Source organism: Rhinopithecus roxellana, chromosome 15 (genome assembly GCF_007565055.1).
Source record: "Rhinopithecus roxellana isolate Shanxi Qingling chromosome 15, ASM756505v1, whole genome shotgun sequence".
In the NCBI taxonomy this organism is placed as follows: Eukaryota; Metazoa; Chordata; class Mammalia; order Primates; family Cercopithecidae; genus Rhinopithecus; species Rhinopithecus roxellana.
The window spans coordinates 704,777-718,841 of record NC_044563.1 but is presented as its reverse complement, the minus strand read 5'-3'; the positions used below and the strand labels follow the sequence as shown (position 1 = coordinate 718,841).

Genomic DNA, 14,065 nt, shown 5'->3' with positions numbered 1-14,065 from the left:
CTGTGGGAACAGCCAGCTTCTTCCAGAGAATGAGAGACGTGGTCCCAACCCTTCCAGCTACTCCAAGGGGGTAGCGGGCTGCCCACCTGGCTGACTGGCTCCCTATCTCCTCTGCTGTGGGCTTAGCCCACTGTGGGGAGCCCAGGGAAACAGGCCAGGCAGCCCCTGCCCCAGGCCACCCCTAGGGAGACCCAGGAGGACCCAGCTGGGGGCATGAGCTATGTGAGGAAGAGGAGGCCGCTGGGGATAAAGTTAGGGGCTGCACAGTGACTGGACGTGGTGGTAAGGGAGCCCCTGCGTCTCCCTGCCCCTCCATTGGCACCAATCCTACCTCCACCTGAAGGGGCAGCTCCTTCCCAGCCCACAACACCTGCACTGGAGTTCTGGACACAAGAGAACCCAAAAGGAAGATCTTGAGTGGGCAGGAGGGGCGGCGCCTGTCCTAGGAAAGGGATGGGGTCTGCTCTGGGGAAGGGGCGGGGCCTCCTCTCGGAAAGGGGTGGGGCCTGCTCTGGGGAAGGCGAGGGGCCCGTCCTAGGAAAGGGGTGGGGCCTGCTCTAGGAAGGGGCAGGGCTGTCTGGGGGAGGACTGGGGTCAGGGCTCATGCTCTCCTGAGCTTCCCGGGTAGCCTCTGCTTCAAAGGGCACAGCAGGGAAGAGCAGGCAGGGGCCCAACCGCACCCGTGTCCACGCTGCATCACCAAGAGAAACCCCTCTTTACAGCTGCAAGCTGGGAGACAGATGAGGAAGTTGGAGGGAGCCTGACCACCTCTTCCTTACCAGGTCTCTGACTGCAGTGCCCCCACCCTGCCCTGCCCATTTCCTGGCCTGTGCAGGGACTGCTGGGCCCAGTGGGCACAGCCAGGCAGATATATAGGTTTTGGGGGTGGGCCGGAAACAGGTCACCCTCGAAATGACCCAGGGTTGGCTCTGGGGGTCGTGCTGACCGCTTCATGGAAGGGCCAGTTCTGAAGCCCCCAGAATCCCCACGTGGCTATGCCAGAGGCTCTGGGGTGGCCTCAGGGGCTCCATGGCAGGCCCAGGCCAACTGACCGCCCAGGAGGTCCCTAGGCCTAGACAGTGTGGGCTCCTGGGGCCACCAGAGGGGATGAACAGGTCCTTTTGGAGGCTCTCCTGAGCCAAGTGGGGAAGTGGAAAGGCCCCAGGCCTGAGCCGGCCCCAGGACCCTGGGTGGCGCTGGTAAGCTGGGATGTCCCAACTGGCTTCGGACCCCACAGGGCTGCTGCTCAACTCCGGCCCTCAACCACTGCCCTCCCTGGGGTCAGATGGGGGAGGGGGCAACTGCCCCACTGCCATCCTCAACCCTGCCCTCCCTGGGGTCAGATGGGGGAGGCAGCAGCTAGGGGAGGGCAGTGGCCTCAGCCCCCCGCCAGGAGCCAGGCTCAGTGGTTCATGCTTGTAATCCTGGTACTTTGGGAGGCTGAGGTGGGAGGATCGCTTGAACCCAGGAAGGAATTTGAGACCAGCCTGAGCAACATAGTGAGACCCTGTCTCTACAAAACAAACAAAACTATTCAAAAATCACGTGCATGTTACTTTAGTAAAACATAGGATTGTTTTGAAAGATAAGAACAAAAAGCAAGTTCTTAAAAATTAGCCAATCATGGTGCCACATGCCTGTACAGCTACTTGGGAGGTAGGACACCAGGGGGTGGGACCCATTGCACCTGGCGGACCCGTCGCGCCCTGGGGACCGGTCGCGCCCTGGGGACCTGTTGTGTCCTGGGGACCTGTTGCGCCCTGGGGACCGGTTGTGCCCTGGGGACCTGTCGTGCCCTGGGGACCGGTTGCACCCTGGCTTTGGAAGTGCAGAGCCCAGCCCAGGTGTCTGCCCTCCTGAGGGTTTCGACACAGGTAAAGGGTGTGGCACAGCCTTGCGGTCTGGGGACAGATGTCCTCCCCTTTGACCTCAGAGGATGCTCGAGATTGGATCACTGTGCTCAGGGGCCTCGGCCTCCCCGCACACACCTGCCTTTGACAGGAGACACCAGACTCCTCTCTGAACTATATAAGCACCTGCTCTGACCCCAGCAGCCTCCGTGGGCTCCACCTAGAAGGCCGGGGTCTCAGCTCTCCAACATGAGTGGGCATTGTGCCCAGGGTCCACACCCAGTGCCCCCTGTCTAGCTGGGTCCACAGAGCCAACCAGAACTTCTGCAGGTTTGAAGGCGTTGGCAGCTCTGCCTGGCAGCTCCCCAAAGCCCTGACGGGGCCACCAGGTCCTGGTTGCCTTTTGTCACTTTGCAGCAGGAGCTGACAGTGACCTGAGGACTAAGACTTTCTCCATTTTCCCAGTGTAGAGACCCAGGGCGAGGTGCAATTCACATACATACGGCACATGCAGACACATGTGCACAAAAGCAAATGCTCGCACACACACACACACACACACGCACGCACACACACACACACACACACACACCCTCCCCAGGGCCACCTGACCGTCGGGGCTACGCACACACACACACACACACACACATACACCCTCCCCAGGGCCACCTGACCCTCGGGGCTACACAAAGTCCCCATCAACCGTGGCAAGCCTGGGAAATGGCTGTGAAGGAACCCAGGGCTCTTTTCACAGATTCAGGGCTGGGCGGATTCCTACCGGGGAATCTGACCACGTTTCCACGGCCCCATGGGGGTTTTGCCCAGGGTGAGAACTGGGAGTGGAGGGCAGGCAGCCCCCACATCCCCCCTGCGTTTGGTACGAGGGATGTGCCAACCACGTGGCGTGTGTGTGGTGTCCCCATGTCCTGTGTACAAAGCCCGGTGGCCAGGCCTCCGCCATGCACAGTGGCCAAGCCACACCCCTGCAGCACCAACCTAAACCACACAGTGCGGTGCGTCTGCCTGAGTTTATTATTGGAAAGCAAAGACTGAACAAAGACTCAGACAATAAATATCTGAAGAGAGGAAGCCAAGCTTAGGAGGCCAGGAAGCTCAAAGGGTCCGGGGGAGGCAGAGCTGTGGAGGGCAGTGAAGGGTGGCTGTGCCCACCCAGTTCACCCACTCCCCAGATGCCTGGGGGAGCGCCGGGCCCGTCGGGAGGTATCGGTGGGCAACTCGCAGATGGTGTCCTGGCACTGGCAGCTCTCGATGTGCGTGTAGGTGTGTGTCAGCGAGCCACCATTGGGGCAGCTCAGGACCACCTCACGCTGGCTGGTTTTCTCCTCTCTGCAGCAGGAGCACCTGTGGTCCAGGACCTGGGCCCTGGCTGAGTACCTGCGGGGAGGGTGGAGTGAGGGGCGACCTCCCAGGGCCAGCACTGGCCTCTCACCTCTATGGGGCCTCCACCACCCCCTCCAGGCACTCCCAGCCTGGAACTCACATGGCAAATGTCCCGCAGGACCCGGAGCAATGATTCATGAAGACGCTCTTGGTGCAGCCGGCGTACGAAACCTCCGTGATGACGGGGACGGTGGAGCAGGGCACCCTGGTCTCATTGCGAGGGATGCCTGGGGAGAGGGGGCAGTGGCTCAGGGCAGGGCCTCCACATCTTCGAGGGGAGAGGGCGACTCTCCCTCGCTGCGTCCCTTCCCCAGGCTCGGCCTCAGCCCCCAGCCCTCACTGCCCACCCGGAGGCCATTGTCCATCCTGAAGCCACCCTAGGCAGGGCTGAGGGCACCAGCCCTTGTGCCCCGACCCTGCCCACCCCCCAGGCTATGCCCTGTACTCACAGGTCTTGCAGCATCCATTGGGCATGAATGTGATGGAGTCCTGGAGGGAAAGAAGAATGAGCCCAGGACCCCCACACATTCCTGGGATGACAGCACCTCCCATGCCATGGGCGGGAGCAGCTGCTGCAGAAAGCCCCAGGCAAAGCCTCCTGTGGCAGCTCAGACCAGGCCCGAGGCCACTGTCGCAGCACTGGCGCCCCAGACCCCCGGAACACCAGGCGCCCCCACTCCCCACAGCCAGGCCCCAGGTGGCCCACTCACCGGGACACAAATGCTGGCATCAAAGTCTGGGCAGGTGATGTTGGAGATGGACGAGACGAGCTGGTTGTTGATCTTCATGCAGCTGAAGAACGTGCAGTTGTTCCTGGGGTCGCTCTTGAAGTCCCCAGGCTGTGGGGCAGGGAGCTCTGGTGAGGGAGGGCAACAGGCCCAGCCCCAGCCCAGCCAGGAAGACACCCTGGAGACACCTGGCTGGGGAGGCTTCCTGGCAAGTCCCAGGGCCCAGGACAAGCAACACGGGTGGGACTCCACATCAGGCACCAGTCTGGAGCCCACACAACCCTCAAAGATCTGTCTGTTGTAACTCTAAATCTATGAACGTGACCTGCCTTGGAAAAGGGATCTTTGAAGGTGTCATTAAATGAAGCATCCTAAGATGAGATCATCCTGCTGGGGGGGCCCTAAATCCTTAAAAGGGAGAGGAGAGACAGACACAGGGAAGGAAACCTCATGGCCACAGCCAAGGGGCACCTGGAGTAACCAGAGGCTGGGAAGGGTCCTTACCTAGAGCCTCTGAGGGAGCACAGCCCTGAGGCCCTTTTATCTTGGATTTCTGGGCCCCAGAACCAGGAGAATCCCTTTCTGCCCTGAAGACGCCTGCTCATTTGTCATGGCAGCCCTAGGACGCCCATCACAGCTGCGTCCAGGACTGGGAGGACTCAGCTGGGGGATCCTGGGTGGCCTGTACCTTGCCCTGGGCTCAAGCAACCCGGCCATGTCAGGGCCAGGAGCACACACCTTCAGGATGACGTGCTGGTTGTCAGGCTGCTTGAGGATACAGTGCGTCTGTTCACACTTCTTGCAGCATTCCCCGGGGGCCTCCACGAGTTCAAAGCCCTGCACACACAGACATGCCACTGCAGCTGAACTCCCAGCCTGTACCCCACACCACACAAAGCCTGCAGGACTGCCAACAACCCCCACCTGGAAGAGGCCCCAAGCTGGACAGGTGTCAGGATGGAGAGGTGGGGACAGGGAGAGGTTGGCATTGAAAGGAGGAAAGAAAGTGTCACGACACAGACATGCGCCCGGGTACTTGTCTGGGAGGAGGGAAAAGGGCAGGCTGAGGTGGGGAGCCAGGGCTGGGCCGGCCGCTTACCGGGCTGCAGGAGGTGTTGCAGGGCACATGGGTGCAGGCGATGGTGTTGAGCAGGGTGCTGTTGTCCACCTTGTCCGTGCACACGCAGTCCTGGCACTTGGAGGAATAAACTGGAGAACCGGGCTTCGGGCATAGGGAGAGACGTGAGGCAGGGGCCTCTCCAGCACCCCAGCCAGCCCAAGAGCCTGCCAGGACCCCCACACTGCAGCCGACCTCCTCCCCTCCTCCCCCCTCACCCAGCCCAGGGCTCACCTGGTACTCAGCATTCTCGTGAACGCACACCCCCTTGGACTCTTGGGAGAAAGAACAGAGAACACTGTTCATTGGAGACTGCCCCGGGGTGGCCACCTGGCCAGACCCCCACTCCCAGTGCACACCCAGTGGGCGCTCAAGGCTGGGGTGGGTGCATCAGCCAAGCATGCAGCCATCTGTGTCCCCAGAATCTGAGGCCCCCAGGAGGAAGCCCATCCCCCACAGCCACCCCACCCCGGGCGGCAGCCTCCCCCCTGTCCCGCCTACCAGCCCCCCACCCTGGGCGGCAGCCTCCCCCTGCCCGCCCACCAGCCCCCCACCCCGGGCGGCAGCCTCCCCCCTGTCCCACCCACCAGCCCCCCACCCCGGGCGGCAGCCTCCCCCCTGCCCGCCCACCAGCCCCCCACCCCGGGCGGCAGCCTCCCCCTGCCCGCCCACCAGGCCCCCACCCCGGGCGGCAGCCTCCCCCTGCCCCACCCACCAGCCCCCCACCCAGGCGGCAGCCTCTCCCCTGCCCGCCCACCAGCCCCCCACCCCGGGTGGCAGCCTCCCCCCTGTCCCACCCACCAGCCCCCCACCCGGGCGGCAGCCTCCCCCTGCCCGCCCACCAGCCCCCCACCCTGGGCAGCAGCCTCCCCCTGCCCGCCCACCAGCCCTGCTTACCACACCAGTAGAAGGGGCAGCACCTGCCAGGCACCATCTTGCTCTTTGCTTCAAATCCCAGCGGGCACACGGGAGGCTTCTCTTTGCACAGGCTAGTGTTGCACTCTGAAGACAGGGTGGGCATGCGGCCATGAGGGTGGCTCCTCACAGGCAAAGCCCCCGGGGCCACGGCACAGGGTCAGGCCCCCGGCACCACCAAGGGTCCCCTCCCCACCCAGGTCAGGCCCTGCAGCAGGGATGCCTGGACTGTGCCCAGTGGCCCCCTCCCAAGCCCTCTCAAGGGGCACATCGGAGGCCCCCAAGCCAGCTGTTTCCCCACTTGCCACAGAGAGGACAACAGACAGCCCGGCCTACGGGGATGTGTGCACATCCGAGAGGTGGTGCGGGCCCCAGGGGATGGCCTTACTGCAGACAGTAATGTTGCAGCAGGTGTCAGCAGGGTTGACCTCTGTGGCGAGGTAGGTGCCATCTTCCACACAGTGGGTAATAGGCTTCTGGCTGCACCTCTTGGGCTGGCAGACAATGCCACTTCCACCTTCCAGGCAGACACAGTTCTTGCAGTCGAACTCAAAGTGCTCCCCAAACTGCAGGGAAAGAGGGGTGAGTAGAAAGGACAGGAGGTGCCAGGCAGGCCCCGTCGCACCACAGCCCTGGAGCTGCAGCTGTGGTCAGTGGGGAGAAACAGCTGCCCTGAACAGAGTGCTGAGGGATCCTGGGGGAAAACCGCATCCCTCCTCACGTCAACCTGAGCACACCAGGCAGGTTCTGGGATAGGACAGTTGCTGCTCATTCACTGATACCACAAGACCATGACCTGCTCACCAGCATCTGCCAGCAGGGGCTTGGCACATGGTAGATGCTCTACTCAGGCCTCTCAGGTTTGTGCAGAATTTAGCTAAGGAATCAGCCACATGGATGCTACCACAGGTAGGAAGCACGGGCAGCACAGAAGTGGCCAAGATGTCGTGTCAGAGTTTCTAGACAGAGTATCATATGACCAATGGGTGGTAAATGGAGGGAGGGAGAATGGATGGATAAATGGGTGGATGGTGGGTGGATGGATGGATGGGTGGATGGGTGGATGGATGGATGGGTGGATGGGTGGATGGATGGATGGATGGTGGATGGTTGGGTGGGTGGCTGGATGGTAGACGGATGGTGGATGGATGGATGGGTGGGTGGGTAGATGGGTGGATGGGTGGTGGTGGGTGGGTGGGCGGATGGGTGGGTGCGTGGATGGATGGGTGGGTGGGTGGGTGGATGGATGGATGGGTGGATGGTAGATGGATGGTGGATGGATGGGTGGATAGGTGGATGGATGGGTGGATGAGTGGGTAGGTGGGTAGGTGGATAGGTGGATGGGTGGGTGGATGGGTTGATATGTGGGTGTCTGGATGGTAGATGGATGGTGGATGGATGGATGGATGGGTGGGTGGGTGGGTGGATGGATGCGTGGGTGGATGGATGGGTGGATGGATGGAGGGGTGGGTGGATGGGTGGATGGGTGGGGTGGATGGGTGGATATGTGGGTGTGTGGATGGTAGGTGGATGGTGGATGGATGGATGGTGGATGATTGGGTGGACGGGTGGGTGGATGGATGGATGGGTGGATGAATGGGTGGATGGATGAATGGGTGGATGGGTGGGTAGGTGAATGGTAGATGGATGGTGGATGGATGGATGGATGGTGGATGGTTGGGTGGATAGATGGATGGATGGATGGGTGGATATGTGGGTGTGTGGATGGTGGATGGTGGATGGATGGATGGATGGTGGATAGTTGGGTGGATGGGTGGGTAGACTGATGGATGGGTGAGTGAATGGATGGATGGGTGGGTGGATGGTTGGATGGATGGTTGGATGGATGGATGGTGGATGGTAGATGGATGGTGGATGGTAGATAGATGGTGGGTGGATGGATGGATGGATGGATGGATGGATGGATGGATGGATGGAAGGATGAAAGGACAGATAGATGAATGGAGGGACAGAAGGATGGTTGGGTGGGTGGCTGACTGGCTGGGTAGGTAGATGGATGGATGGGTGGGTGGGTGGATGTGTAGGTAGATGAGTGGGTGGGTGGGTGCACAGATGAGTGGGTGATGACTAGGTAGGTGGAAGGATGGATGGAGGGGTAGGTGAGTGGGTAGATGGGTGCATAGGTGAATGAGTGGGTGGTTGGAAGGATGGGTGGGTGAGTGGGTGATGTCCCTGTCAACTCAGCCATCCAGGACTTAGATCACCTCATTCCTCAATCTTTGAGGCTCTACGTTTTCATGTCCATCCCTCACTCCCCAGAATTTAGAATTTGTGGGAGAATCCCCCAGCACCAAGGCGGGGCTTACCTCTCTGGGCACATTGTCAGGTCCCACACAGCCTAGGAAGAGGGAAGAAACAAGATGTGTTAGCAGAGTCCTTGTGCAGCAGGGAGCAGGGGTAGGGGGTGGTCAGCCTCCTGTCAGCCTCCTGGTCCCAGCCTCTGTGGACACCCAGGAGGCGGCGGGAGGGAGGCAGCAGGGGACAGTGTGAGCGGGTGGCCTACCGCAGGTCTTCACGCAGACATCAAAGCCAGGGGCGTAGTTCATGGTGCCCTCAGGACAGAAGCAACCTTCCACCAGGACTGTGTTGTTCTGCTGGGAGGAGCTGGGGGCGGGAGGGCATTGTCAGACAGGTGGGGTGGGGCTGGGGAGCTGGCAGATGGGACTGCTATGCCCAGATGATGCCACCCTCTGCACTGCAGAGGGCAAGCCCACGGTCCTGGTGGACCCTCAAGCAACATACCTGGATTTGCACGTAGGCTCTTCTGCAGGGCCACAGGCCTGGTACTCCCTGTGAGACGGGCACTCCACCACTGCAGGGCAGGGGCAGGGGTCAGAGGGCTGCCTCATGTCAGGCGGAGGAGCCTGGACCCCCTTGAGTGACAGCTGCCTAGTGCCCCACACACAGAGGAGGGTGGCCAGCTGCCTGGGGCATCAGCCTCTGCCCTCACGGTTGTCCCGAGCCAGGTGGTGGGCACCCAGTTGCGTTTAGCGACACTGGCAAAACCCCCAGCACCTCAGTTCCTCCAGCTCAGCCTTCCCCACCCATGGCCCCAGCCCTGGTCTCACACCCACCATCTCTGCATCCCTGGCCACAGCCCACCTGGGTCTAGCTTCAGGCTGGGCACAGCACCCGGCAGAGCCTAGAGACCACGTCTGGCCTGCAGACCCCCAGCTCCAGGGCAGGGGCAGAAGGACACTTACAGCAGGCCCCATGCGTGTGGTTCCGCCAGTCGAGGCAGACGCCCTGCTGGGCGCAGAGGGCTGCGTAGGCCTGCAGACTGGCGCACTCCAGGCTCGAGCCTGGCACGAAGCAGCTGTCGAACACGCAGGCGTCGTAGTAGTGCTGTGGGGGCACCAGCGCGTGGCACTGGGCAAACAGGCTGTGCAGGGAGAGGCACAGGTCACACTCAGGTGGCAGCTGCCTCTCCCCCACTCCCTACCCCAGCATCTCTGTCCGGACTGTCCTCCTGGAGTCCAGCACCCACCAGAGAGGCACCTGTGGCCGACGGAGGGTCAAGGGACAAGGCCAGCCAGGGGACGGGTCAGGGACAGACCAAGGAATGGGCAAGCAAGGTGGCTCTGCAGCCCGGCTCCCAGATAGAAGCCACGTCTACATGGTCATCAGCTTCAGGACCCCCTCCAACAACCCTGGCAGATGGACACCCAGCCTGTACTTGGCCCCTGTACTTCCAGGGACGGGGTGTTGAACCCCATGGCTGCCAGCATTAGGAGCACCTCCCTCTGTCAAAGCCCAAATCTGCCTCCCCAATATCAGCCCTGAGTTCTGTCCTGGGTTGACTGGTCTACTCTGAGTCTCACACTCGGCCAGCCTTGCACCTTCCCAGGAGCCAGGAGAGATTATGGAGTTCAATAAAGGCACATGGCAGCTTAGCCCTAGTGGAACCCAAGGGCCCGGGTCCTGGACGCCACGGCGACCTAGCTCCTGGCCCTGGTTCCGTGGCCTCCTGCCTTCCCAGCCCCAGTGCCAGGCCGCATGCACTAGTTCCTTCCTCTTTGCAAGAGCTGGGGGCTGGGGCACAGAGGCCTCAGCTTGTTGGTGTTACGGCCGCAGGCAGGCCCGGGCAGGGTCACCTGTCCTTGATGAGCTGGCAGAGGGGAGATGGGGTGCAGCCTTTGTGTGGGGTCGTTTTGTTGCCCCCGGGCACAGTGACAGCCGGGCGCTTGGTCGTGGAGCTGCTGTGGGGGCAGCGTGGCTTGGAGGGGTCGTTCACTATCCACTGGTCGGCTGCAGCCTCACAGTTGGAGATGATCTCCCCGCTGGGCAGAATGCAGTCATCCGAGGTGGTGTTGGTGCAGGTGCCTGTATCAGTGAGAGACGCCATGTTGCAGACAGGGCAAGCCCTGCCCTTCTCCAGCCCAGATGCCCAGGACCGGCCAGCCGGGATAAAGGGCAGAGACCAGGCCCCTTCCTGTTGGCTCCTCACAGGGACCGAACCCGGGTGATGGTCACAGCACCCCCAAGCAGAGAGGCAAGAGGCCCACAGCAGGCCCGTGGGTGTTTACACACAGCCTCAGCCTCAGCCTGGTCCAGCCGCCCACCCTGGGGCAGGACAGGGCAGGCAATGGGAGCCGTGGGGGCCTCGGGGGGCCTCAGGGGGCCTCAGGAGCCATGGGGGCCACGGAACTCACCGCACTGGCCCTTGGTGTTGTTGCCGAACCGGTGGTAGGGTAGCCTGACGGAGAAGGACAGGCCATTGTAGGAGACGAGGACGCCCAGCTCGGGGATGTCCACCACGTAGTTGATGCCAGACTTGGACACCTCCAGCCCGTACTTCTTGTAGGGCACTGCCACCGCCTGCCTGTTCACCTGCACCTGCGGCCGACACACCGCGGAGCTGCCTCAGTCCTCTCCTTGGGAGAGCTCCAGGGCTGCCCCACCCTGCCTGCTCTCCAACCTACACATGCAGGGAGAGGGCCCTGTCTACCCCCCCTCCTTTTCTGCCCCCTTTCTTGCTCCTACTCCGCTGCTCCTAACCAGACCCCGGTCCCATGGGTGAGCCAGTGAAGGAGCTCTCCTGGGAGCACCTGGGGACTGTGGAGTCCCACACAGGCTCCCGGGGCCTCCTGAGCCTCAGAACCAATAACTCCCTTGCAACTAGGGGCATCTCAGTCAAGGGTGTGCAGAGCCCTGTCCCTGACTCTGTCCTCAGGAGGCAGCTTCTGCTGTGCCCAGCGTGGCATGCGTGCCAGGGCTTGAGGGGCCCAGGATGCACCTGGAGGGCAGAGCTGATGGTCCTGGAGCCAGGCACCCACCCCATCCCACCTTCCAGCCTGGCTCTGGGAGAGGCTGTGCCTGGGCACCCCCGCAGCCCAGTCCTCTGGCTCCTGGGGAATCAGGGTGCGTTGGGGCCCACGTCAGCGCCCACCTCCGTGCCAGCCTCCAGCGGCCATGCTGTGCCTACCTGAACCTGAATGGGCATCATGTGCACGGTCTTGATCAGCACCTCCTGGGTTTCGTGGCGCACGATGAGGGTGCGGGGGCAGGACACCTTGTCGTTGGGGTCACAGTGGTAGTTATCGATGTAAACTCCGAAGTTGTCCACGGACGGGCTGATCTCCTCCACTAGCACGTAGGTGCAGTTGCCCTGGTAGCTGTAGTAGAGTCCGTCGAAGGTGACATAGTGCGGGTCCCCCCAGCCCGTACAGTAGCCTGCGAGGGAGCCAGAGTGAGCCGTGTCGCCTGTGCCCCTCAGCCGGGGTCGGGTGCAAGAGCTGGGCCGGGGCGCAGTCAGGAAGAGCCAGCAGGAAGCTGGGGCCTGAAACCCCACTCCCGTGTGTGGGCACAGGGACGTCTGAGCTGCACTGGCCCTGGTGCACCCACAGCAGCCCGTTTTGCAGGATGGACCAGGGTTCAAACCTCAACTCAGCCCCCTCTCGCCTCAGAAGCACCTTGTCCCAGGAAGGGACCCTAACTCCACCAGGCAAGCCCTCCACCTACCCAGGACCTCCCCGCCAATGAGGCAAAAGCAGGGCTGAGGAGACCCTCAGAAGTCACTCAGCCTCAGTGAACACTGCAGTGGGGTCTGTGCCCAAGGAGCCTCAGCCCTTCTGCCCCTGGGAGATGGGCCCTGCAGTCCCCACCCATGGAGAGGGCAGGAGATGCGGGGAGGGCCTGGGGGCCCCAGACTCACAGTCACATTCCCAATGCCAGCAGCAGCCGTCAGGGTCCGTGACGCGCACGGGGGTGAGGCCATTGGAGCAGGTGGGCATGGGCGGCGGCTTACACTCCACCTTCACGATCTCCACCATGTTGTTGTACTTGCACGTGGCCATGAAGCAGTCGCACAGCCACCAAGTCTCGTTCACCTGGGGGCAGGAGGCCAGGGGTGGTCAGTGGGACCGGCACAGGACGGGGTGGTCTGTGCTCGGGAGGGGCGGGTGCTGAGCCAGGAGGCTGGAGGCCGAGGTGGCTTCCAAGGACCTCACTGCAGCCAGCCACCCTGCCAGACACAGTGGGGCACGGCAGGGCACGGTGAAAAGGTGGAGGGCCTGGCAGACCCCGCACCCAAGGGGCTGCAGGAGGCCTCGGCCCTCAGACGACCAGCAGGAAGTGGTGCCTGGGGCCTTGGGTGCCCGGACATGCCGCGCTCAGTGCCATGGGGACAAAGCCACCTGCAGCCCACTGACCTGTCTGGGAGGATCAAAGTCTGGGCAATCGTAGAGCTTGGTGCTGGACGTTGGCGTGGAGGGCGTGGGCGATGGCTTGGAAGACGTGGGCGTCGACTTGGAGGGCGTGGGCGTTGGGGAGGGTGTGGATGGGCAGGACCAGTTATAGATCTCCAAGGTACAGCTCAGTGAGCAGTTCACGAAATAGCAGGTGTTTCCGAGTGTGCCATTGTACACCACCTCACCTGCGAAGGGAGACAGACCCATGACCACACCGTCCAGAGGCAGGGCTAGCTGCTGGACCGCACGGAGGTCCCCACAGAGGCCACCCGAGGGAAGCTATGCCCTGGACACAGCCACCCTCGACAGCTGCCGCCTCCTGAGACGCTCCCACTGCGATCTCAGCCCTGGCGCCTGACCCACCGGTACATGCCGGGGCCAAAACCAGCCTCGGCCGCCCGAGCCCAGGATGTGAACAGCCTGAGCACCTGGTGCGTAGTAGGTGTCGTTCAGAACACAGCAGGGAGCTATGGAGGCAGGGCTGTGCGTCGGGCCTGTGGTCGTGATGATGCTGAGTGTGGAGACTGGGGTCGGCGTGGAGGTCCAGGCGCTGGTGGTGGTCGTCTGCACAGTGCTGGGGGTGGTGGGTGAAGATGACCCAATCGTGGTACTGTGAGTGGGGGTGCCTGTGAGAGCAGGAGACACCAGTGAGGGCTGAGACATTGCGCATCTCAGACACCGCAGGGTCCCAACCACCACTCCCCAGCTGCAAGGGAGCCAGACAGCCGACCGGGTCGCAGAACTAGAGGACCAGGGCCTCGCGCCCACCTCCCAGGTTCTGAGTCACCAGACAGGGTGGAGCGACAGGCCCAGCATCACCACAGCCGAGTGTCACGAGAGCCCGTAGATGACCTGGTGCTCCGGCAGCAACACAGCTTGCTGGCCAAGCTGACTGCCAGCAAGAGTTGTCCAGAAGGCACTGGCTGTGGCACGCTGTCTGCCGGAAAGAGGCCCCGAGGAGGGGGTATAGCCAGAAGCAGGAGGACCTGCAGGCACCTCACTGGCAGCCTCTCTCTGCCCCCCAGCCTTGGTGGGCTCCCACAGCACCACATCACACAGCAGTGGGCCCCTGAAGAAGGCTGTCCTATGGGCGAGCGGGGTAGCCTTTGGCCCCACTGCCCAGCACTGGCTACTGTCAGCGGCTCCTAAGAAGGCCGTCATATGGGCAAGCAGTGGGGTGGCCTTTGGCTTCACTGCCCATCACTGGACAGTGTCAGCAGCTCCTGCCCACATAGTAACCATGCTTGGTGGGCAGAGAGGTGCCCAGAACCTGCCTTGAGCCTTCCTGGGACAGTCCCGCCTGGCACAAGGGGAGGGGGAAGCATCCCAGGCTGGAGGAACCGA

The 14,065-nt window shown here is 62.4% G+C and overlaps 1 protein-coding gene across 1 annotated transcript in view; it reads right to left on the bottom strand.

The window, feature by feature from the left end:
• Positions 1-2,867: 2,867 nt before the first annotated feature.
• The window catches only part of MUC2 (mucin 2, oligomeric mucus/gel-forming), a 34,422-nt gene continuing 23,224 nt past the window's right edge, over positions 2,868-14,065 (bottom strand). Inside the window, 19 exon segments of the mRNA XM_030917733.1 lie at positions 2,868-3,245; positions 3,352-3,478; positions 3,701-3,740; positions 3,962-4,090; positions 4,718-4,816; positions 5,079-5,201; positions 5,331-5,371; positions 5,994-6,098; positions 6,400-6,577; positions 8,339-8,370; positions 8,536-8,636; positions 8,775-8,844; positions 9,236-9,414; positions 10,127-10,355; positions 10,685-10,868; positions 11,458-11,705; positions 12,187-12,361; positions 12,683-12,906; positions 13,150-13,347. Coding sequence (XP_030773593.1) covers positions 3,026-3,245; positions 3,352-3,478; positions 3,701-3,740; positions 3,962-4,090; positions 4,718-4,816; positions 5,079-5,201; positions 5,331-5,371; positions 5,994-6,098; positions 6,400-6,577; positions 8,339-8,370; positions 8,536-8,636; positions 8,775-8,844; positions 9,236-9,414; positions 10,127-10,355; positions 10,685-10,868; positions 11,458-11,705; positions 12,187-12,361; positions 12,683-12,906; positions 13,150-13,347 — 2,702 coding nt within the window. The 3' untranslated portion in view covers positions 2,868-3,025.